General features: G+C 48.7%; 1 protein-coding gene across 3 annotated transcripts in view; it reads left to right on the forward strand.

The window, feature by feature from the left end:
- The window catches only part of RUNX1 (RUNX family transcription factor 1), a 179,115-nt gene extending 169,178 nt beyond the window's left edge, over window positions 1–9,937 (forward strand). For all 3 annotated transcript variants that reach the window (XM_074533663.1, XM_074533676.1, XM_074533668.1), the window contains one exon: window positions 4,029–9,937. In XM_074533663.1, coding sequence (XP_074389764.1) covers window positions 4,029–4,522 — 494 coding nt within the window. In that variant the 3' untranslated portion in view covers window positions 4,523–9,937. The remainder of the gene's footprint in view (window positions 1–4,028) is intronic.
- The last annotated feature ends 14,899 nt before the right edge of the window (window positions 9,938–24,836 follow it).

Consider the following 24,836-nt stretch of genomic DNA (forward strand, 5'->3'; position numbering starts at 1 on the left):
TGTCCCCACTCCTGCTGCCCGCAAGCAAAGGGGACCTTCCCTGGTGGAAAACTGGTGGCCCTGTCTGCACCCCTGTGCCTTCCATGATGAAGGGACATTCTCCAGTGGCAAACTTGTGGCTTTGTCCCCACCCCTGGGCTCTCCATGCCAAGGGAACCTTCCCTGGTGGCAAATTTGTGACCCTGTCCCCACACTGGGGCCTTCCATGACAAGGGGACCTTCCCTGGTGGCAAATTTGTGACCCTGTCCCCACCCCTGGGCCTTCCATGACAAGAGGACAGTTCTCCAATGGCAAATGGGTGGCCTGTCCCCATCCCTGCTGCCCTTAAGCCAAGAGAACCTTCCCTGGTGGAAAACTGGTGGCCCTGGTCCCCACCCTGGGGCCTTCCATGACAAAGGGACAGTTCCCCATTGGCAAACTGGTGGCCCTGTCCCCAAGCCTGGGTTCTCCACACCAAGGGGACCTTCCCTGGTGACAAACTGGTGGCCCAGGTGCTGCCCCAGCCCTTCAGGGGCTCTCTGGCAAAGCTCGTTCCGAGGGTCTGGGGAATTTGTGGGAAGAGCAGAGAAACAGAGAATTTTAATAAATAGAGAATTTCCCCAAATGAGCTGTGTTGTGATAAACCAGTCCCAGACTGGGCTGGGAAAGATCTCAAAGGTCATCAACTCCCAGCTGTGCCCCATCCCCACCTTGTCCCCAGCCCAGAGCACTGAGTGCCACCCCCATCCCCTCCCTGGGCAGCTCTTCCCAAGGCCTGAGCAGCCTTCCAGGAGGAAATTCCATCTGGTGTCCAACCTGAATCCCAAAATGGGATCTGGGGTTTGGGGTGGGAGGAATCTTAAAGCCCATCCCGTTCCCTGCCAGGGACAGGGACCCTTCCCACTTTCCCAGGGTTGTTCCTGGAGTTGGGAGCCCAACAGAGCACTGTCAAAAAAGAAGGAAAAGGAGGAAAAGCAACACTTTGAAGGTGTAGGGAGTGATTAAAATTATTCAGATTGCCAAGGAATGGATGGCATTCCAAGGTATTCCAAGATATCACAGCTCTGTTTCCTTCCCTCCCCCTAAGTCCAGAGCAGAGCACGGCAGGTTTTGGGTGGACATTGGCTGCAGGATGGTGGCGTTGGACATTTTAGATGTTGCACTGGATTTTCTTGTTTCCCATGTGTTGCAGACATCTTTTCATTAAAATCTTTTCTGAGAAGTTTCAGCAACAAATGTAAACAATGGTTATCTGCTGCTGTGGAATGCAACACGTGCACCTGTGATTGGCCCATGTTAGATGTTTATAATTAATGGCCAACCAAAGACTGAGCTATCTCGGACAGAGTCAGGGAGAGCTGCTTTGTTGTCGTTCTTTCTATTCTATTCTATTCTTAGCTTAGCCAGCCTTCTGAGAACTTGTCTTTCCATTTCTTTATAATGCAATATATCTATCATAAAACAATAAATCAAGACTTCTGATCGTGGAGTCAACATTCTCCTCTCTCTGTCATCCTGAAAACCCCTGTGAACACCGTCACACCCATGTCCATCAAATCCTGCTGCAGAGCTTTAGAAGCCACCAGAAAAATGGGAGTGAATTCCACCCCAATCCCACCCTGACCTGCACATCTTGAAGCAGTCTGTGCATGCAGCAGCAGGAATTTTCTAGAAACGAGTAAGAGCCATATCATTCTAATTTGCATACAGCTTTTGCAAAAATCCCTCCTTTAACTCCACATCTTGCTCTCGTTTCAAGGCTCAGGGTTTCTCCTGAGATCAGAGGGAACCACTTGAACGTGCTCCAGCCTGCTCTGCTGCTGCCATGTAGAGCTTGCTTTGAAAGCCTCACACCAAATCTAAATTATTTGCTAGGTCTGGGTGATAAGTGCATTGTAGAGAGGACTGAAAACGCAGAGAACTTTTCAGAAAAAGCCATTTCTTTTTTTTTAAAGCCTGTAAAATTTCTCATTCTTTAATTATACAGAATTAGAAATCAAAAATTTAAAAAGAAAATTAGAATTCCCCTTAGTTTTCCACCAGGTCCTTCTCCACAGAGCTGCTTTTTCTGCCCATGGCCACAGGGATTTTCCTTGGAGCTGGCAGAATTTCTCCATGCCTTGTGAAGAAACCGGGAAAAGTTTTGTTCCCACATCAGCCTCCTTCTTTTCCTGTTCTCATTCCTTACATTAAATGTCATTCAGCATTCCTGGGAGAATCCGTCACAACCTTTTCTGTCACCCACACTTGAAAAAAAATCTTCTCTTTGGCAGAACAAAGAGCAAATCTGAGGAGGATTTTAGGCCCTCCCAACTGAAGACCTGGTGTCTCCAAGGAAAAACAACAATGTGGGAGATATTTGAACCATCTTGACTTAAAATGTCATTACTCTGCCTTTTGCCAGGGCAGAAGGAACCCTCCTCTGATGAACAATGTATCCAGGCAGTTTTAGGAAGTTTCTCAGGAATGAGGTGTGGAAGCAGCATTTGAAATCTGGCAGATGCCACCTTCACCTTGCCTCCTGCAGAGCTCCTGCTGCTCCATCCCATCCTGTGTTTGCCCATGTTAAACCTAAAGGTGATGGGGTTTAGGGGAATGAAATGGGTTCCCATTAATTTTCCAGGGAAAAAAAAAAAAAGGATGGTAAATTCTGAAGGAAGCAAAAAGAGCAAGTTCAGAGCTCTTCTGAGAAATTCAGGCTCCTCAAGGTGGGCTGATGTGTCCTGATGAGCATTCAGGGCTTGGCTCTGGAGTGTGTCTGCTCCAAGAATCCCAGACTCAGTCTGCTCCAGCTTGAATGTGGGGAGAGCCAAGAGCTTTGTTTTCCCTCTGTTCCTCCTCAGGAGTATTTCCTTCAGCACACGGCTCCTCGGCTGCAGACTCCACGCCTTGGCTGCCAGAAGAAGTTGTCTTTCTTCTGGAAATAATTTTTTTTTCCGTAATTATTGTTGTTATCTTAACCAGGCAGAGCTGCCAGCTCTGGAGATGAGACCTTCCATTAACCTGAGTCACGATGAGGATCCTTCCTAAAGAGGATCTGCTGCTCTTGCTTAATCTGGGCAGGGAAAGAGAGGATGGGACTGGACATAATTCCATGGATGTCAGAGAAAGCAGGGCAGGATTTGACTCTCCTGTGGAATATTTCAGAGTGAGAGGAAAGGAGCTGTGCCAGAGGAAGCTCAGCTTGGACCCCAGCAGCAATTTGTCCATGGAAAGGGAGCTCAGGCCTTGGCAGGGGCTGCCCAGGGAGCTTTGCAGTGCCCATCCCTGCAGGTGTGCCCTGGAGGTGGCACTGAGTGCTCTGGGCTGGGCACAAGGTGCCCATGGGGCACAGCTGGCAGGGCTGTGCCAGCCCTTCCAGGGATTCTGTAAGGAGCTGGGCAGGGGCTGGAGCCCCAGGAGGGGCTGAGGGAGCTGGGAAGGGGCTGCAGAATCCCTGAGGAGCTGGAAGGGGCTGGGGCTGGAGCAAAGGAGGCTCAGGGGCCCTCGTGGCTCTGCACAAGGCCCTGCCAGGAGGGCACAGCCGGGGGGGTCGGGCTCTGCTCCCAGGGAACAGGGACAGGAGCAGAGGGAACACAGAATCACAGAATAATGAGGTTGGAAGAGACCTCTGAGATCATCAAGTCCAAGCTATGCCCAAACACCTCAAGTAGACTATAGCACCAAGTTCCATGTTCAGTCTTTTAAACACATCCAGAGATGGTGATTCTACCACCTCCCTGGGAAGAGCATTCCAGTACTTTATTATTCTTTCGGTGAAATTTTTTTTCCTAATATCCAACCTATACCTTCCTTGACGTAGCTTCAGACAGCCCCAGGCTGGGCCAGGGCAGGCTCTGCTTGGACAGCAGCAGCAATTTGCCCATGGAAAGGGAGCTCAGGCCTTGGCAGTGCCCATCCCTAGCGGTGCCCAAGGCCTGGACGTGGCACTGAGTTCAACAAGCTGGGCACAGGGCACAGCTGGGCTTGGATGATCTCCAAGCTTCCTCCTTTCCTCATGAATTCTGGCACTCCCATAACATTCCTCTCCCTCCGTTCCCTTGCCCAGGAGCGTCCGAGCTGACGGCGTTCAGCGACCCCCGGGTGGGCATCGAGCGCTCCTTCCCGGCGCTGCCGTCCATCTCCGACCCGCGCATGCACTACCCGGGCGCCTTCACCTACACGCCCACGCCCGTCAGCTCCGCCATCGGCATCGGCATGTCGGCCATGTCCACGGCCTCCAGGTACCACACGTACCTCCCGCCGCCCTACCCCGGCTCCTCCCAGGCCCAGGGCGGCCCCTTCCAGACCAGCTCCCCCTCGTACCACCTGTACTACGGCACCTCGGCCGGCTCCTACCAGTTCTCCATGATCTCGGGCGGGGAGCGCTCGCCGCCGCGCATCCACCCGCCCTGCACCAACGCCTCCACGGGCTCCGCGCTGCTCAACCCCAGCCTGCCCAACCAGAGCGACGTGGTGGAGGCCGAAGGCAGCCACAGCAACTCGCCCACCAACATGGCCAGCACGGCCAGGCTGGAGGAGGCCGTGTGGAGGCCCTACTGAGGATGAGGAGGTCAGGAAGGAGCTCGAGGGTCAGGACTTCACGCACTTCCCATTGCCCGGCGCCCGGAGGGATCCCAGAAACTTCCCCGCGGGCCCTGCCGCGTTCATCCACGAGTTTCAGGAGCAAACCCTTGGGAAGTCAGCGCTCCCAGGGGCCGTGGCTCTCGTTGCCAGGCCCTGGCAAAGGATTCCCGGCAGAAGAACGAGCTCCTGGGAAGGAGGAGGCCCCAGTTGGTGGTGCAGAGGTAGCGAGGGTGGATAGAAGGGTATCCAGCCTGATTCCAGGCCTGTGGCTTCCCAACGTGCCTGGGCTTGAAGGTCTCCACAGCCCTAAAAGAGAATTTCGGTTCACTTCTATTTTTAAGACTTAAAACCTTAAAAAAAAAAAAAAAAACAACCAAAAAACAAAGATAAATCTTAGTGAGTTTACTGCATCTTAGGGATATCTTAAGTGTAAGGAAGTATAGGAAGATTCCCAGAGGGAAACTGTGAACGCTTCTGTTTTCGCAATGCTGTGAATGAGAGGTTTTATATGTTGGACTTCATTCTTTCTTTTCTTTGTTTTGTTTGTATATTCCAAAGAATATGGAGTTTTTTTATTACTAGGGTGGTTTTTTTTGTTTTGTTTTATTTTGTTTTGGGTTTAGGTTTTTTGGTGTTTTTTGGTTTTGTTTTGTTTTCTTTTTTAGGATGCAGCTCATCCTGCTTTGCATCAATTTTTTTTTATTTCTCTTGGCACCTTATAAATTGCAAAAAAAAAAAAGAATTTGCTCTTTTTTTGTTTTAATCATGCTTGCTTCTTTCTTGCTTTGTCAACTGAAAGAATCAGCCCCTTTTTCAATGAGTTAATTTAACTTTTTATCTCTTGGACTTTTTTTTTTTTAACACAATGGCTACAGCCTTGGGTCATTTTCAACTACTGTATTTCTTTGATGAGTTGATTGATATTTATGCCTGATATTTAGACTTTTCTTATTTGTTGATACTATTATTATTTAAATATGCCTATATTAAAAAAAAATATCAGCAATTTCCTTTTTTTGGTAGCAGCCAAAGTCAAATTTCTCACATTGAAAAACGCTGGAATAACGATGGGCAAAAGTGACCTCTGAATTCCCTAAAAATATTGTTTACAATTATCTTGCTCTCATTTTACTCAGCTTAGGTCCTCGAAGGCGTTGAGGTGCCCAGTTCCTGCTGGAAGGCACCAAAATCCCAGGGAATTTCTGTCCCTTTCCGAGTGGTGGAGTCATCTCTCCCTCCTCCTCCTTTGTCACCAGTGGTGACCCTCAGGATCAAGAATCAGGACGTAGATACTTCCTAAGGCAAATTCAATATTCCCTAATTAAATACCTGCCCACTGCAGGGACAGCACCCAGGGAATGGCTCCCAGGGCTGGGTGGGAACTGGGAATTAGGAATTGTTCCCTGGCAAGGTGGGAGGCCCTGGAATAGAATTCCCAGAGCAGCTGTGGCCACTCCTGGATCCTGGCAGTGCCCAAGACCAGGCTGGAGCAGCCTGGGACAGTGGAAGGGGTCCCTGCCCAAGGCAATTTTGGTGGATGAGCTTTAAGATCCCTCCCAACCCAAAGTATTCCCTGGTTCTGGGATTCCCAGGGCAAGGGGGAAGTCCTGGCTCCGATGGAATCTGGGCGAGATTTGCTGCCAGGATTTCTGTGCGGCACAAAAGCCACGTCCCACTCTGCTGGCAATCTCATCCCTTCCTGGAAAGCTCCAGAAAAGCCAGGGCCAGGACAACCCTTCCATTTGCATCTTCTGGGAGAAGAGCAGGGCTGTTTAAAGCTGGTGTAGCCAATGTTGTGCCCTGTAGTAAATCTACAAGGGTTTTACTAGGAGCAGGTTCAGGAGCCGTCACGGCCGCCCATCGCCCCAGCACAAACATATCAGATGTCACTGTAACGTTTTTGGCACTATTTTATTGAGGGTTTGCTCTGAATGCAGCTCTTGTACTACTCCTGAACTCCAAACTGCTGATGTTGACACGTGTGAGTCCCAAATGAGCTGATTATTATTTAATGTACCTCTCAAACCAGAGAAACAATTGCAGGTCAACTCAAGAGAGTATTTGAAAGCAGGACTTCAGATCAGTGTTTGATGTTTAAAAAAAAAAAAAAAAGTTAAAAGGATTCAAATTAAAAAGATCCTTGGCTGCAGGCAGCAAAACAGCTGGACTTATTTAAAACCATTTGTTTTTCAAGTTTTCTCTTTTTTTATATATATATATGATTTTGCTTCTTTGTTTGAGTTGGATGCAGTAGCACTTTGGTACTGAAGAGAATCGAAGAATTTTCACTGTCCATGAGGTTGTTTTTGTGCAGAAGATAGGGAGTGTTTCAAGAGATCTCAGCAAAAGCCCAGAATGTTTCTGTTAAAACACATGGTCTTGTGCTTTTAACGAAATACCCTTTCTATTTCCAGAGTTTGCTCTGAAAAAAAGACAGAAAACATCCAAATTTTATCAGAAATAAATATTGAAAGTTTGGAAACCCTGCTGAATACAGAAATACAGAGACCCCCCCAGCTGTAGCATTTCTGTAGTTGGACTCTCACCTCTTCAGTACCCTAAAAAAAAGTCCCCCAGCACTGAGCAGTAGCTCTGTTGCAGAATCCATTCGGCACATTCTGTGCAATTCAAACCCTCATTTCTTACAGCTCTCAATTAAAATGGTAATTGATTGCAGCTCTCACATCTGCCTTGTGACTGGACCACCAAAGTTCACAGAGCTGGGAGTGAAACACAGCAGGGAGGGAGAGGAGAGGAGCTTGGAGGAGCCAGGAAGGGCCAGGTGACCTGGAGAGGGAATTTTAACAAAAGCAGGGAGTGACAGGAGGAGGAGGACGGTACAAGGATGAAGGAGGGCAGGGTTAGATGGGATATGTGGAATAAATTAATTCCTGTGAAATTTTTGAGGCCCTGGCACAGAGTGCCCAGAGAGGTTGTGGCTTCCCCATCCCTGGCAGTGCCCAAGGCCAGGCTGGACACTGGGAACAGTGGGAGGTGTCCCTGCCATGGCAGGGGTGGCACTGGGTGGCTTTAAGGTCCCTTCCAACCCAAACCATTCCATGATTTGATGATTCCATGAGTTTAGCCCAGTGGTAGAAGTGAGGTTGTTGTAATCACCAAGGTGAGCCCAATGTGGCCACCAAGGTGAGGTTGTTGTGGCCACCAAGGTGAGGTTGTTGTGGTCACCAAGGTGAGGTTGTTGTCACCACATTGCCAGGCCTGTGGGACACCTCCTTTCTGCCCCAGCCCTTTCAGCCCCCAGGATTGAAACCCACCCACCCTGGAAGCTAAAACCCAGGGATTCACAGGAACAGGGAGCTGGCAACTCTGAGACCCTAAATCAAACATTTCTTATGTCTGTGCCTCTCCTTTGTCTTCACTCATGCTAAAGGTGAGAATTTGGCTCTCCCTGGTGTGAACAGGATGAGGAAATACAGAACTGGCCACCACCACTTTTCCCTGTGTCCTTACTGACACTTTTCTGGAATTTCTCAGTGTTTCCCATGTTTTTATTGCCAGCGACCAAATTTTGGAGTCCAACCTCTCTGGGTATGTCCAGCACTGCAAAGGAAAGGAAAAGCCAAGTTCGTTATCCCTGGCAATTAATCTGTTTAATTAATCACTGTGGGTTTCAGTGTATTCACCCACCAGAAACCACATTTTACTCAAATATTTGGTTTTGTAGCCATCACTAAGGATGGCAAAGTTTTTCAAGGCTGTGAAAATGCTCTCATGTCTTTCCTCTTTTATTTTAAGAGCACATAACAGGCAGAAAAAAAGATATTTGGATAAAACATTTCCCCCATGCCCATCTCCAAATTAGAGTGCAAAAACATCTATTTTTATATGGCTATAATATATATATATATATAAAATTTTATCATCCTGGGTGCTGTATGGAATCAGAGAAATAGAATTGTTGTGCTTCTGCTCTGGAGCTGCAGTGAGCAGAGTGCTTCAGGTACCTCACCCTCCCAAAATTCCGCTCCTGGCTGTCCTTACTCTCAGCTTGGCTGCTCCTTTCACAAGACACAGCTCCTTATCCACGTCAAACATCTCCAACAGAAATTTTGCTGGCTCTGAGGACAAATATTTCCCTCTCCAACAGCATTTAAAGTCATTTAAGAGTTCCTGCTGACTCCCAGGGCATTGAGAGGAGCTGTAATGCAGGGAGAAGAGGGTGCAGAGAGCATCCCTGCTGGGAAGGGTTTGATTTGTACAAATTCTCCACCGGGAATGGAGAGAAATCCTCTCCTCCAAACAACCTTTGCCAAAACATCCCAAATTCCCTGAGCTCTTCAAACATTCGCTGCTGCTTCCTGGGTGCCCTTTTCCGTGGCTGTGGTTGAAATTCAGGGAGGAGCGGATCCGTTTTCTGTCCTCAGAGCAAAACTCTGCCCTGTTTTCCTGCCTTGTTCCATTTCCCATTGGGTTTTTGTTCTCCTCACTGGGTCAGTCCCGACCACTGGGCTTTTTTCTCCTTGTCCTTCCAGGGTTGCATCCCCAGAGTTACTTGTATTTATGTCTGTAAATAGATTTCCAAAGCTTCCTAGCCAAAATATTTAGTGCTTGTAATTACTCTGCATTTTTCTGGGGTTTTTTTGGTTTTTTTCTGTGTTTTTAATGAACTTACCTTTGTGTTTGCTGAAATACTGTAGTGAGACTTATTTCTTTTCCAAATTAGTTATTTTTAGGCTTCAAGAGGAACTACATTTTATTCACTTTTGTAAACAGTTATAGCATGGTCTCTATTCAACATCCTTCACTTTTTTGTGGTAGGGGAGAAACAAACGTGCAAAAAAAAAAAAAAATCTGTGGGTTATTTGTGGTATTTGGGGTTGGACAATCCCAGCTCGTTTTCAAACCAAAATTTCAGTGTGAGGCGGTGAGGCTGAGGGGGGACACAGCCCCACCAGAGTGGCACCAGAGGGAATTTGTTCAGCATTTTCTGGCCATGTTTACAAAACATTTTCCCTTTCACACTGAACTTTTCCTGAAGGGGAAACCATCAGCTTGGGGGTTTTTTGGAGGGATTGATTACCAGGGACTTTTCTTCCTGGGGAGGGAGGGAGGGAGGGCAGGGGGTGGCTGCTGATTTTTGGAACCAGATAGGAAAAGAGAATGGAGCAGGTTTTATTTTTCCCCCACTCCAGGAATCTCCAGAGAGCACCCCAGGGTAAATTCTTGCTGTCCACAGGGATGGCTGTGTCCAGCACCACAGGAGAATTCATTACAACTACCCAGGGCAGCTGGACTGCTGCAGTAGTTCTAATGAACACTTTTCTTCCTTTTCTTTCTTTCCTTTCTTTCTTTCTTTCTTTGTACCACAGTTTCCTCTGTAAATTCAATATTATAATTAGTGTGAATGACAAATAAAATGTTTGACAAGTATGCACGTGGGCCTGGTGCATTTTTTTTATCTGGGAGGAAAAGAAAAACATCTCAGGGAAAAAGGAGCCATCAGAGGAGGGTGCTGAGCACGTGGCACTCACAACATCAAAATTAGGTTTCTTTACTTTTAATTCTTTTAAAATTCTTTCTTTTTTTTCTCAAAATAGTATTTTTCCTGCTGTGGATTAAGCTGGTGAAAGGCCTGAAATCCAACAGGACACCAAACCAGGAGGGAAATTTTACAGAGAGGTTGTGGATTCCCCATCCCTGGCAGTGCCCAAGGCCAGGGGGACACTGGGGACAGTGGGAGGTGTCCCTGCCATGGCAGGGGTGGCTCTGGGTGGACTCTGAGGTCCCTCCCAATCCAAACCATCCCAGGATTCCATGAAATGAGATTTTGCATCTATACAAGTCCAATACTTGCATTTTATCCCAGGCTTCTCAATTAAATTTCAGTATTTCAGATTCATCCACAGCTCTCATTTTTCTTCATCTTTTCCTTCTTGGATTGGATCCTTTTCACTGCTGATGGTTTGAAGCTTCCTTGAGGAGCACCAAAACAGATTTTAGGTCATGTAACTTAAAAGATTTGTGCTTTTTTCTCTTTAAATAAATAATGAAACAAAAATGGTAATGAAACATTACTATGGGTGTACCAAGCTTTCAAAATTAGCAAAATATATTGAAAGTTCATTTTTAGACTCCGTATGCAGGCATCTGTAAATATAGCCAAAATACCTTCTAATATTGGCCCTGCACAACATATTGCATGATATTAAAGAAGTTCTCAGTAAAATCTTTCTCCACAATAATCAGGGAGTCACAGAATGGTTTGGGATTGGAAGGGACCTTAAAGATCACCCAGTTCCAAGTCCCCTGCCATGGGCAGGGACACCTTCCAAACCAGGTTGTTATATATTTTATATATATATATTATATATATAATTTATATATTTTTAATATAACTTATATATTTTTTTATATATACAACGACTGTTTTTCAGCTGCTCCTCTCAGTGAAGTGAAAAATCAGCTACAAAGCAAAGTACTGAAGGTGCATTTTTCTTCTGCCAGCTCTAGAGCAACGCCCCATCTCTCAAACCATAATCCACATTGTCTATTTAAAATTAAGGCAAAAACACTGAGAGAAAACAGTGACTGGATCCCAGGTGCCTCTTTAGAGGTAGAAATTCGGGATCCCCATCTATGATGTGGATTTTGGTTTTCCTGCTCAGCGTGGGCCCTCACATTTCTTTCCAGCATGACCCTAAAATACTGCATTTGTATTTTTGAAGAGCCTCCCCTGCAGATTCCTGCCCTGACCCCGTGAAACCCAAGAGCCTTTCCCTCGAGGTGCACGGGCAGGCAGAGCACGTGTTTTATTTTGTCACTGGTTTAGACACGCAGGAAAAGAAGCCACAAATAGCAATAGTCAAAACAAACCCAAAAATACGACAGCCAAGGGCATCTCAGCAGGAATATTTGCTGCTGGGTTTTGAAGGCTGCTCAGAAGAGCTTTGTGCTCTTTTGATCAGAGCAGGCTGCTGGAATTGAGAGATTTTGTAGAGAACAGAGCAGCAGAGCTCTGGGTGTGGAGAGGAAGGGAAGGCAGATCCATGGATCTGAGCTGATCCATCCCCTGAGCTGCTCCATGGATCCCACTCTGAGCAGACCCATGGATCCCACTCTGAGCTGATCCATGGATCCCACCCTGAGCTGATCCATGGATCCCACTCAGCTGATCCATGGATCCCACTCTGAGCAGATCCATGGATCCCACTCTGAGCTGATCTATGGATCCCACCCTGAACAGATCCATGGATCCCACTCTGAGCTGATCCTCGGATCCCACCCTGAGCTGATCCATGGATCCCACTCTGAGCTGATCTATGGATCCACTCTGAACAGATCCATGGATCCCACCCGAGCTGATCCATGGATCCCACCCTGAGCTGATCCATGGATCCCACTCTGAGCTGATCCATCCCCTGAGCAGACCCATGGATCCCACTCTGAGCAAATCCATGGATCCCACTTTGAGCAGCTCCATGGATCCCATTCTGAGCAGACCCATGGATCCCACTCTGAGCTGATCCATGGATCTCACTCTTAGCTGATCCGTGGATCCCACATTGAGCATATCCATGGATCCCACCCTGAGCTGATCCATGGATCCCATTCTGAGCAGCTCCATGGATCCCATTCTGAGCAGATCCATGGATCCCATTCTGAGCTGATCCGTGGATCCCCCACTAGCAAATCCATGGATCCCACTCTGAACAGATCCATGGATCCCATTCTGAGCTGATCCATGGATCCCACTCTGAACAGATCCATGGATCCCATTCTGAGCAGATCCATGGATCCCATTCTGAGCTGATCCATGGATCCCACTCTGAGCAGATCCGTAGATCCCCCACTAGCAAATCCATGGATCCTACTCTCAACAGATCCATGGATCCCATTCTGAACAGACCCATTCTGAACAGACCCATGGATCCCATTCTGAGCAAATCCATGGATCCCACTCTGAGCAGCTCCATGGATCCCACCCTGAGCTGATCCATGGATCCCATTCTGAGCAGCTCCATGGATCCCACCCTGAGCTGATCCATGGATCCTACTCTGAGCAAATCCATGGATCCCACTCCCTGTCCTTGTGGAAAGCCGTGTCCTCCTCCTTGCCAGGCAGCTGGACTGAGGACAATCCCTCCTATGCCCAAATTCCCCAGTTTCCACCGTGGTTGTGCCACTGCTCTGGACAACTGGGAATGTCCAGCTCAACCCCTCCTCCCTGTGAGAGAGAGGAGGAGGAGGAGGAAAGGGCAGGGAAGGTGGTGAAGATCAAGGCTGGAGGCTGCAGGTGGTGAGAGGAGGGGCTGCTAAGGGTGAATGCAAACGTTGTTGACTCCTTGTGGCACTTCACACCCAGCTCTTAATGAGCTGTAATGACAGAGCCTCCCACACACCGGCCTGCGAGGGCTCATTCAGCACCATCAGCCCTCAAGGCACCGTCCAGCTCCACACAGGAGTCCTGGAAAACTGACCCAGGTGAGTGTCCAAATCCACACAGGAGTCCTGGAAAAATAACACAGCTCTGTGTCCAAATCCACAAGGATTTTCTGAATCAATAACCCAGCTGTGTGTCCAGAGGGATTTTCTGGATCAATAACCCAGCTGTGTGTCCAACCCCACAGGGGTTTTCTGGATCAATAACCCAGCTGTGTGTCCACCTCCACAGGGATTTTCTGGATCAATAACCCAGCTGTGTGTCCAACCCCACAGGGATTTTCTGGATCAATAACCTGGCTGTGTGTCCAGCCCCACAGGGGTTTTCTGGATCAATAACCCAGCTGTGTATCCAACCCCACAGGGGTTTTCTGGATCAATAACCCAGCTGTGTTCCCTTGGGTGCACACAGCTTCTGCCCTTCCCAGTGGCTCCAGGACCCTCCTGGGCTGTGGGGCAGGAGTGGGATCCCTTTCCCTGGAATGCTGCTGCCTGGCTCAGCGTGTGTGGCCACAGAGCAGACAATAAACTGCATTATCTGCTCCCAGACAGAGCCTGGTCACAACCTCCCGAGCTCAGAAACCTGTCACTGCTGCCACTGTAATGGCCCTGTGCCTTCCAGACATGACTAAAACCTGACTCAGCCCAGCTCTGTAAAAGGGCCAAAAATAGGATTTTTCCCTGTCCCCACATCTTTTTGTAACACTGAGTTTCTTCCAGGGCTGTGGGATAATTTGGGAATACCGCAATTGTTACTCCACGTGATGCCTCAGGTTTGAGCTTTTATATTTTCAGATTCTGTGCTGCTTTAGTCTGTATTTCTAAGCTTCATATTATGGGGTGGTGAGCTCTGTGCACAGAGCAGGGACACAAAACAATTCCTGCTCCAGCTGGGCACCAAGGACAAATGACCCAAATCTCAGCCCAGGAGCACAAACCCCGTGGGCTGGAGAGAGAAAAACAAGCAGGGTGGGACTGCCTGAGCTGAAGCTGGAATGGGACAATGAACTGCAAGGTGCAAATGTGGAAAATTAATTTGTAGAGAATTTTTCAAGTTTGACAGGAGGCTCACACCGTTTGTGCATCTGTGTGCAAACCTTGAGACAAGAAATGCTGACTGAGAAATGCCCTGGGACGGGACAGACATTGCTGAGGGAGAAATGGAGCTGGGAACAAGTTTCAAAGGATGGTTTTGTGAATAAGACTGGACAGTTTGGAGAAATAGAAATGTGAAAGGTGAATTGTGGGACCCACGAGGGGTAATTTTAGATAATTGGCTTTAAGGCATTTACAGCAAGGTGTGGCAAACTGATAGGCCAAGAAACACTTATAGTGCATTGTAATTAGGAAATAATTGGCTTCTGATTGTGAATTATAACATCTGTATTGTCTTGCCCTTCACATGAGACTGGAAATAGAATAAAAGTTTTTAAAACCCTCTCAGTTGCCCCATCTGTGGGTCAGGAAAGGGCCAAATCCAACAAACCAGAACTGACAGAGGGACAGAGCCCGTGCCCGGCCGTGCATTTTGGGGCCATTTTGGTTCATCTTGGGTGCAGCCCTGGCTGGGCTCTGGTGCTGCCCAAGGTGCATCCATGGAGGAGATGCTGGGAATAAATCCCTGCTTTATTCTGTAAATAAATACAGAATTTATTCTGTAACTTTGCCCAGCCTCTGCTCTGGATCAGCCTTCCCAAGGCACCACAGGCATCCCATATTCTCCTGGCACAGCCCCACCTGTTTTCCCTTGTGGAGCATATTCCCAGTAACTCTGCACCCCCTGTTCTCTTGGCACAGCCCCACCTGTTTTCCCTTTTGGAGCGCTCCCAATAACTCTGTACCCCATATTCCCCTGGCACAGCCCCACCTCTGCTCCCTTTGTGGAGCATTCCCAGTAACTCTGCACCCCATATTCCCCTGGCACAGCCCCACCTGTGCTCCCTGTTTTCCCTTTTGGAGCATTCCCAATAACTCTGCACCCCATATTCTCCTGGCAGAGCCTCTTCTGTTTTCCCTTTTGGAGCGCTCCCAATAACTCTGCACTCCATATTCTCCTGGCACAGCCCCACCTGTTTTCCCTTTTGGAGCATTCCCAATAACTCTGCACCCCATATTCTCCTGGCACAGCCCCACCTGTGCTCCCTGTTTTCCCTTTTGGAGCATTCCCAATAACTCTGCACTCCATATTCTCCTGGCACAGCCCCAGCTCTTCTCCCTGTTTTCCCTTTTGGAGCGCTCCAAATAACTCTGCACCCCATATTCTTCTGGCACAGCCCCACCTCTGCTCCCTTTGTGGAGCACTCCCAATAACTCTGCACCCCATGTTCTCGTGGCACAGCCTCACCTGTGCTCCCTGTTTTCCCTTTGTGGAGCATTCCCAGTAACTCTGCACCCCATATTCTCCTGGCACAGCCCCACCTCTGCTCCCTGTTTTCCCTTGTGGAGCACTCCCAGTAACTCTGCACCCCCTGTTCTCCTGGCACAGCCCCAACTGTGCTCCCTTTGTGGAGCACTCCCAATAACTCTGTACCCCATATTCCCCTGGCACAGCCCCACCTGTGCTCCCTGTTTTCCCTTTTGGAGCATTCCCAATAACTCTGCACCCCATATTCTCCTGGCACAGCCCCAACTGTGCTCCCTTTTGGAGAACTCCCAATAACTCTGCACCCCATATTCTCCTGGCACAGCCCCACCTATGCTCCCTGTTTTCCCTTTTGGAGCATTCCCAATAACTCTGCCACAGGGATGCCCTGTGGAGCAGCACTTTGAAGTGTAGGCAGGAAAGGAATGTCCAAATTCCAGCTCATCCCAAGTCCTGCCTGCCGGGGGAGGGAGGCACAGCTCAGATAAAAGCGTGTTTAACCCTGAGGAGAAGGAAAATAAAAGGCCAGAAGCTCCAGGTCCCCATTGGAATGTCTAGCTCCTGAATTAGGAAGCTTGTTTGCTGGTTTTAGGTTACAGGGACACCTCGAAGTCTCCCAGACTGGATTAGTCAGCACGAGTCACTGTCTGGGAATTGTTTGGGTTTTTTCGACAGGAGGATAAAACAATTTAAGGAGAAAATCTAATCCACAGATTTCCAACCCAGCCTGCTTGCAGAGCAGGGAGGGGGCAGCGCTGCTCTGAGGGCTTTAGAAAAACCTCATTTTCCTGAGGAAGTGTGAAAAATGGAGTAGAAGATAAAGAATTTTTGTAAAGTTTAATAAGGGATAAAATAAAAGACCAAAATAATAAAAAGAATTTTAAAAAATCTAGAGCTGGGGTGCTCCTGGCCAAGAGTGAGAGAGGGAAGCTGCTCCCTGCTGATCCAGAATTGTTTCTTGGAGCACCAAAAAGTGCCTCAAACACAAACACAACACATCAGTACAGCTCCACAGCAACTCTAATTTAGTGGTGCCTGCATTTGCATTAATCTGAACTTGTTAGAGTAACAACTGCCCAGCATCTATCACAAATTTAAAAAAAAAAAGACAGATAATAAGGAAAAAAAGAACCTCACACAAACTTTGACGAGCTTGCTTTGATGAGGATTAATAATGCACAAACAAAATAAGAAAACATGGAGCCACCTGATAAGGAATTAAGGTAACTCACCCTGTAAAATATTTCTTCCACACAGATGTGTTTGAAGCCATCATTTCAGCAGGAATTTACTAGAAATGCTAAATTTACTAAAGAATTTCCTGGGGAAGGTTTAGTGGCAGATTTGCACTGGACACATCCCCTGAGCAGTGCAGTTCATCCCTGCTGCACTTTGTTTCCCCGTTTCCTCACACCAAAATCCCTCAGGACTGAGACCCCCCCAGTTCACAGAATCACAGAATGGTTTGGTTTGGAAGGGACCTGAAATTCCTTGAAAATCAGTGAATTTTCACTGAAACAGCAAAATCCCTACATGAATCCCTGCATGGCAAACTTCATCCTTCCCCTCTGGAATGAGTTGTTCTGAATCAAGGTTATTTCACACAGGAATGTTTCCAGTTTCATTTTTGCCCCATAAAACTGGGGTTAAATCTGCGGGGGGGGGGGGGGGAGGGAAGAAAATTTTCCTTTTTTCTTTGAATTCTAATCCCTCATCTCTGATATTTCCCCAGTTTCCTGCAGGCCAGGCCAGGCCAGAGATGCCAGCCCAGCACAGGTGATTTTGAGGGATGTGTGACCCCAGCCAGTGTTTCCATCCCATGGGAATTATGATTTTGGCGCTGGATGAGTGGAAGTTGCTCTATTTTAGAACAGAAAATCAAAACTTTCTGCGCCAAAATTCAAAACGTTCTGCAGATGGCAAAAATCCATCAGCGTGGTCCTGAAAAATGGTTCAGTGGCATCCTTTTGAAAAGGATGAAATGATCTTTGCTGCCAGAGGCTGGAGCCTGCCAGCCCTGGGAATGCTGGACTGTCCCTTTGTGGGAAGCAGGGCTGATTCAGTACCACAGCCCAGCCCAAAGATTGCCAAGGTGTGAGAGGCCCAAATCCAGGGATTCTGGTTGATTTTCAGTGCTGTCCACACCGTGGCTGCGGTTACCTGGATGATTTTGCATCCCAAAGGTGTTAAAGGTGCTGTTTTACCTCTTGGTCCTGCCTTTCCCAATGTGATCCCATTAATCTGAGCCGATTTTTAGGATCCCTTTTTGTACTGCCTGACTTCCCTGGGTCTTCAGCCATATCACCTGCTGTAAAATATCCATGTCCTTTCACAGCATCCCATGGCCAAGCTGGACATTTTCAACTTCCTAAAATCTTCCACGCACCTTAATTCTCATTAAGGCACCACATAAAACATTGCAGAAGTTTCCAAGTGTGGTTCCATTAGAGATGAAAAATGGGTGTCCTATGGAGTCCCCCCTTTGTGGGGGGTGAATTTTGCCACTTCTCAAGGCTTTTAGGACACAGAACACTCAGAGAAGAGTGGGGGAAGAGAGAAACCCCTCCAGACACTTCTGTGAGGGATATTTTTGTGCCTGTTTGCAGTAATATCAACAGGGATATTGAGATGTGCCTCCCACACAAAGAGAGTTTTGGTGGCACAGGAGGGAAGAGGGAGCTGGGGGACAAGAGGTCAAATTTATTCCAAATCTTTAAATAAGCAAAATTCTATTTCCAATGTCTTATCCCTCCCACATGGATATTGCAATTAGGAAACAGAAAAAAGCTCTAGGAGTCAAACCCCAGCTCTGTTAAGAGAATGAGGATTTTCATTGTCTGTTTCTCCAGTTGTAAGAAGCCGGGAGGGGGAAACAAACCAAACCAAAAACTCCTGAATGGTTTTTTTTTTCTATCCTTGATAAAACAAATATGTCAGAGCTAACCCATCCTAGGAATTATGTTGTAGTGTGTTGTAGGATTCATATTCCAATAGAATTAGGTTCTCTTCTGTGCTGCTGATGAAGGTAAATACCCCAAGGAGAACAACCTCATTTTCCCCCAGTGTGATTTTCCCCAAAACCTCATTTTCCCTGAGTGATGCATCTCAGCACAGACTGTGCCTAACTCAGGGTTTATCCCTGCCTTCTCCTCTGGCTGAAGCAAAATCCCTCCCTCCCCGTGCCTCAGTTTCCTCCTTGCACAAATGACACAGATCTTTGAGAAGCCCTTTGAGCTCCCCGGATGAAAAGGGTCACAGTTGTTGTTATTGTTGTCTCCACTAGAAAAACACGTCCATAAATCATCTTTCAGGGATAGTGAAGCAGGTTTCATTGGCTCCAGAGCTGAGTGACTGAACAGAGAAGAATTTCCTTCTTTGGCATTTTCCCCTGGTTTTAATAACTTTGAACTCTTGCTTTAGATCTTGTTTACATTAGGCTGGTTCAGTAACCGTGTGTCTCCCTCCAGCAATTGTCTCCCTCTTCCCCACCTTCCTCAGGTATTTGGTTTAGGTACCAAACATCTGACTCAGGTCTTCCTGGAGAATGGCTGAGCTGGGGTGGATGGAAGAAGAAATCATTTTTCCCTGTCAGAGAGGAGAGGAACTTAAGAGGGGAAACAGGGAGAGGCCACAACAGTCATGGACACAGGCCCTGGGGAAAAACCCCCTTGGCTGTTTCCACACCCCCTGGAGTTGTTAAACACAAATTGCACAGATGGAATTGCTGAGACCGCCTGGCTCAGAGGATGGCAGTGAGTCCTGTGGGATCTCAGCAGCTCAGGACTGAGGTGCCGAGTCACCGAGACCACCCTTGGGGGGCTCGGGAGTCCTGGAATGTTCCAGAAGTGTCTGGTGGCTGGACTTCGATCCCACACAGGAGACGACACCTGTATGAGGATAGGAGGGTTTCACCGGGGTGAATGGTGAAGGGATTAGTTAATTAGAGAGTGAAACACAGGGTTTAGGATTTCTGTACAGGGGGGTTTAGAGAAGTAAGATGGAGGAATTGGGGCGTGTCCTGTCCTTCTTCTTCTTCTTCTCCTCCATCTTCTGTGGTGATGGTGGCACTTTGGGATTGGTCATTACTAAAAGTGCACTGGTTAATAAGGGTGAAAGGTATTGGGGAAAAATGATAAAGATTGTACACGTAACTTTGGGTATAAAGATAGGTGACCGCCCGGAGGGCAGGGAGTGTGCTCATGGCTGGCTGCTGAGCAGAGCTCTGTCGGGCCGAGAGAAAATCTTTTAGATAAACAATTAATAAACACCGAGACCGAGAAAAGAACTGAAGCCTCTTCTCGTCCTTTGAAACGTGGGCTGCCCCAAAGCCACTCCGGGCCTTTCCAGGCCATCCAAACAGCCGAAAACCGGACAAGTCCCTCTAAGCTGAACAAGCTCTGGGGCTGCAAAGGTCACGGCTCTGCTCTGGGATGGGGTGGCCTCACCTCGAGTCCTGGGAGCAGTTTTGGGCAGCACAAGGTGAAAAAGACATTAATGCAGGGATACAGAGGGGGTGAAGGGTCCGGAGGGGCCACAGGAGGAGCGGCTGAAGGATCTCAGCTCGTCCAGCTGGAGAAAAGGAGACTGAGAGGGGTTTCATTGGGGTCTACAGCTCCTACCAAGGGACCGCTCTGAACTCTGCTCCCTGTGACCTGACAGGACCCAGGGAGGGCTGGGGCTGTGCCAGGAGGGATTTAGGTTGGGTTTCAGGGCAAGGTTCTTGCCCAGAGGGTGCTGGCACTGCCCTGAGGCTGCCACAGCTCCAGGAGCCTTTGGCCAGCGCTGCCAGGGATGCCGAGGCTGGGCTTGGTGGGCTCTGGGCAGGGCAGGGCTGGCACTGGGGGACCCTGGTGGGTGCCCAACTCAGGGAATTCTCAGGATCCTTTAATTTGGGATATTTTCTACCTCTGCACGTTCCACCTGTGCAGCTCAGAAACAGAACCCCAGGCACAAGGTTGTGGAAACCCAGGGCACACAGGGAATATTTCTGTGTCTGCTCTGGGGTGCCCTGACCCCCAGGGCAGCGCTGACTCTGACCCTCATCCATGGAGAAAGTTCCCTAAACTCCAGCATAGACTTGAATCCACAAAAGTGTGAAATAGATTATGGAGAGCAGTGCAGGTGCATCACTTGGTGAGAAATTGAGGTTTTGGGGTTTTTAGTCTGTTGTGGATGGCAGCAAGATGGAGGGCACAGGGTGCTGTCCTGGGTTTGTTCTTCATGCTGCTTCTTCCTCCTTCTCCATGGGTTTGGGTGGCATTTTGTAACTGGGCAGAAAAGTCCCCATTGCAGCTCTGTGGGATCAGTTATTGGGTTAAAAGGGAAAATAATCCAGGTGTCAGTTCTTCATTGGATAGTTCAGTCTTAAAAGTCCTTGTAACAAGATTGTTTGGCCATTTTGTGCCTTCTAATGAAAAGCTGCAGAACTCACAGCAGTGAGACTGTTTGACTGATAAAAAATAATAAACACCTGAGTCCAAACATGAATTACTGTCCCAAGTGCCTTCAATCCAGACCCAGAAAAACCAACAGCTGGCACTGCCACACAGTGTGGCTGCTCCTGCTTCACTTTGGCTCTGCCAGGCTGTGCCAGGGGAGGGCTGAGGCCGCTCAGAGCCCGGCCTGGCCCGTCCCGCCTGCTCAGTGCTGGCCAGTTCTGCTCTGCCCCATCGAACCGAGGGCAGCATCCCCTGCGGAGCTGAGGCAGGAGGGACAGGGCAGGGCGGCAGGGAAGGCGCTCCCGGTGTGCCGTGGCCGCTGTGGCTCGCTGGAATTCCCGGCAGATGGAGCTCGACTCCAGGCGATGCTGCCTCAGCCTGCCTCGCTCTGTGAGCTGGGGAAAGAGCTCCGTCATAGCCAGCACTGGGGAAAGAGCTCCGTCATAGCCAGCGCTGCGGAAACAGCTCCATCAAACCCAACACTGGGGAAACAGCTCCGTCAAACCCAGCATGGGGAAACAGCTCCATCAAATCCAGCGCTGGGGAAACAGCTCCATCAAACTGGGGAAACAGCTCCATCATACCCAGCAATGGGGAAACAGCTCCATCAAACCCAGCACTGGGGAAACAGCTCCATCAAGCCCAGCCTGGTGCTTGAGAGCTGCAGCAGTCACAGAATCACTGAACTAGCAGGGTTGGAAGAGACCTTTGTGAAAACCATGTTCATTCTCCTGTGAAAATGTGAAAAGTTTAATAAAAGACAATAGGAGACAAGAGCATAGAGCAAAGGTTGTTACAGCCAATGCACAGGCACTTCAGCCAGGACCACCCTGTTATCTTTGGGGATAGCTCTTAAATACCTTTTCATTCCATCATCCCTTTGCATATTTATAGACCCTTATGCACAGTAAACCTTTCCCCAAACCAGTTTACATATTCCAAGAACTATTTAGCATATCTTCTTCTTGAGTCGACTTTTTTAGAGCATGCACATTCTTGGGTTGTGCTTTTACTCCCTTTTGAAGCATTATCTTCAGTTTTGGCCGTGGCCCACACTGCCTTCAGAGGGTGAGTGCTGATAGCTGGCAGATGTGTACAGGTGTGCTCATCCTGTGTTCATTGAGTGCTATCCCACCCAAGCAGGGAGTTTCACACAAGCACACTGATATCAGCTATTTTACTGAGTTTAATTAAAGACAGAAATAAAAACTCTATAACAAAGTTACTTTAACATTACGCACATAAAATCCATTTCAATAAGTGCAAAAAGCTAATAATACAATATCTATCTATAAAACCTTCAAGGTCATCCAGTAGCACCTGCAGCATCACCCCAATCCCTGTCCCCAAAGCGACATCCAGACTCCTCCTTGGCATTCCCACACACAGGGACTGCAAACCTCCCTGGGCAGCTCAGCCCAAGGCCTGACCACTCGGTGAGAGCAATTTTTTTCAAATCTCCAATCTGGATCTCCTGTGGAACAACTTGAGGCCATTTCCTCTCCTCCTTTCCCTTGGGACACGGCAGCAGAGCCCAATCCTCCCTCACCATCAGGGAGTTGTGCAGAGCAATGAGGTCTCCCCTGAGCCTCTTCCAGGCTGAACAACCAAACCGGTGGAGAATTTCCCTGGTAACTACTCACTTCCCTGATATTTCCCTCACTCTCTGTTGGGCTGGAAGAAACAGGTATTTATTCTCAGGCTGCCCTTTCAAAGGGTTATCACTCTCCATGCAGAGTGACGGCCCCTCAGATCAACAAAAAACTGGTATTAAATAGAAAAAATTATCATAACAATGCTAAAATCAAACTTTGGCCTAGAACACATCCCATAACCCATTCTACATCCTCATTAACAGAGGCTGGGTTCTAATTCTTAAGAAAAAAGGTAAAGACACAGTGATATATAGAAAAATATATATTATTCCTGAGGAGCATTCCTAAATGAAGAGCAGATTATCTGGCTCTGCTGTTTCTCTGAACAACAAAAATCACAACAAATAACTAAACGTAATGAAAAGCCCAAAAAACACATTATGCCAAGACAGGGCCTTGGTTTCCAAGCCCAGTTCTCATTCCTGGCATGAATCTGCCAGGGTTGCACAGGAGGGCCACCAAGGCCACGTCTCCCAAAGTTGCTGGGCGCCCCCTCAGTGGCTCCTGCTGGGAACAGGGACACAGCCACCAGCGCGGCCACCAGCAGCCCCCGGCAGCGAGTGCCCAGAGCTCAGGGCCTACAGGGCTGCAGGGACACGGCCCCGAGCCCAGGGACAGAGCAGGGCCCGGCAGGGACACAGCCCAGAGCCCAGGGACGGAGCAGGGCCCGGCAGGGACACGGCCCCGAGCGCAGGGATGGAGCAGGGCCCGGCAGGGACACGGCCCCGAGCCCAGGGACAGAGCAGGGCCCTGCAGGGACACGGCCCCGAGCCCAGGGACAGAGCAGGGCCCGGCAGCGCCGTGGGGCCGCTCCGAGCGCGGCCTCACCGGGACGGCAGCGGCGCCACCCGGGGCTGGGCAGGACCCGGCCCTGCTGTCCCACACGGAGCTGCTGCAGGGGCTGAGCAGAAGCTCCCGGCCCTGGAGCTGTGATCCTGGGATTCTGTGAAAAAAAAGTTCTGCTAAACCGAGGAAAAACGGGGAGGGGCCTGGGAGCCGCCTGGGATAGTGGAAGGTGTCCCTGCCCATGTGTCACCATGCAATGAGGGGGAGATGGCTCTGCCCCAATTAAGGGGCAAATGGGACCATAGGAGCGCAACTGTGGGATTTGATTCAACAATACAGATTTGACTGCACAAGAAGTGTGAGGAAGGGAGAGAAAGAGAAAATTCCTGTTAGAGAGACCCAGAGCAGGAGATAAGCAGCTGGAACTGCATGAGCTGTAAGGTCCCTGCCAGTCCCAAGCACTGCGTCGTGTAGGAGTTGTACGGACTCCAGAAGTGACTCCACAGCTGCTTTCTGCTGAGCAGGCCCTGGGCAGGGACAGGGGTGCAGAGGCGGCAAGGCTTCAGCCACAGGCTCAGCGGCAAGTTCCTTCTGCTGCATGTTCTGGGTGCAAACTAGAAGTGAAAATGGGGAGAAGAGCCTTTGCAGCACCTTCACAGGGACAGCAAGCCCGGCAAGGAGCAGCCCTTGCTCCTGGCCCACGCCCAACCGGCGCTGCCCTTCTGAGGCAGCCGGGCTGCCGGGCCGCGGGCAGCGTCCCCGCGGGGCTGTGCTGGCTCCGCTCTGGCGGCTGCACAGCCCCGCTGCCAAGGGCTCTCTCCCAGCACAGCTCTCTCTCAGCCGGCCCCAACGGGCGCCTTCAGTTGGCCTGCAGAGAGCAGCGCCAGCCCTGCCCTGCCCGCCCGGCCGGCAACTCTCCCGCTGGGCTGGGGCTGAGCACTCCCTGCTCACAGGGGGCTCCGTGCCACTGCCTGGGGAAATGCATCGGCACCGCTGAGCGACAGCAAATGAAACCTGGGCACTCTGTTCTTGCGCCTTTTTAGAAACTTTATTAGAAAACACACAAATTCTTCAAGAACGGGAACAGTGTTGGGACATTACAATATATGCTAATTTGAGTATATGTTCTATTACTTTTTTTTAATATCATAGACTATAATATTAATATACAATATTAAATAAAATTATAATTTTTCTAGTTTCATTTATTCATTCAATTTTCTCTTCATTTTTCTATTCTTATGCTTCTTAATCTTATTCTTCGTCTTCATACTACTCTTACTAGTCTTCTTCTTTACTACTTCTTTGTATTTTTAAACTTGTATTCCTATTCCTATTCCTATTCCTATACTTATTTCTATTCCTATTCGTTTTTTCTTCTACATATTTTAAATTCTTATTCCTATTCCTAGTACTCTTCTTTTTCTAAGGATATCTAAATTCTCATTCCTATTCTTCTTCTAAGGATCCTTAAATAAGCTTTCTCGGCCTTGTCTTCTCGGTCTTTGCCTTTGCCTTTGTCTTCTTCCTCTTTGTTGTCTTCATCTTCTTGGTCTTCTTTGAGTTTGTCTTTTTGTCATTGTCTTGGAGTGGTTTGTGCTGAGAGCCCGTTCCAGGAGCCTCTGCTTTGTGCCCCAGAAATGGTTGCT

The sequence above is a fragment of the Zonotrichia albicollis genome, chromosome 2 (genome assembly GCF_047830755.1).
Source record: "Zonotrichia albicollis isolate bZonAlb1 chromosome 2, bZonAlb1.hap1, whole genome shotgun sequence".
NCBI classification, from domain to species: Eukaryota; Metazoa; Chordata; class Aves; order Passeriformes; family Passerellidae; genus Zonotrichia; species Zonotrichia albicollis.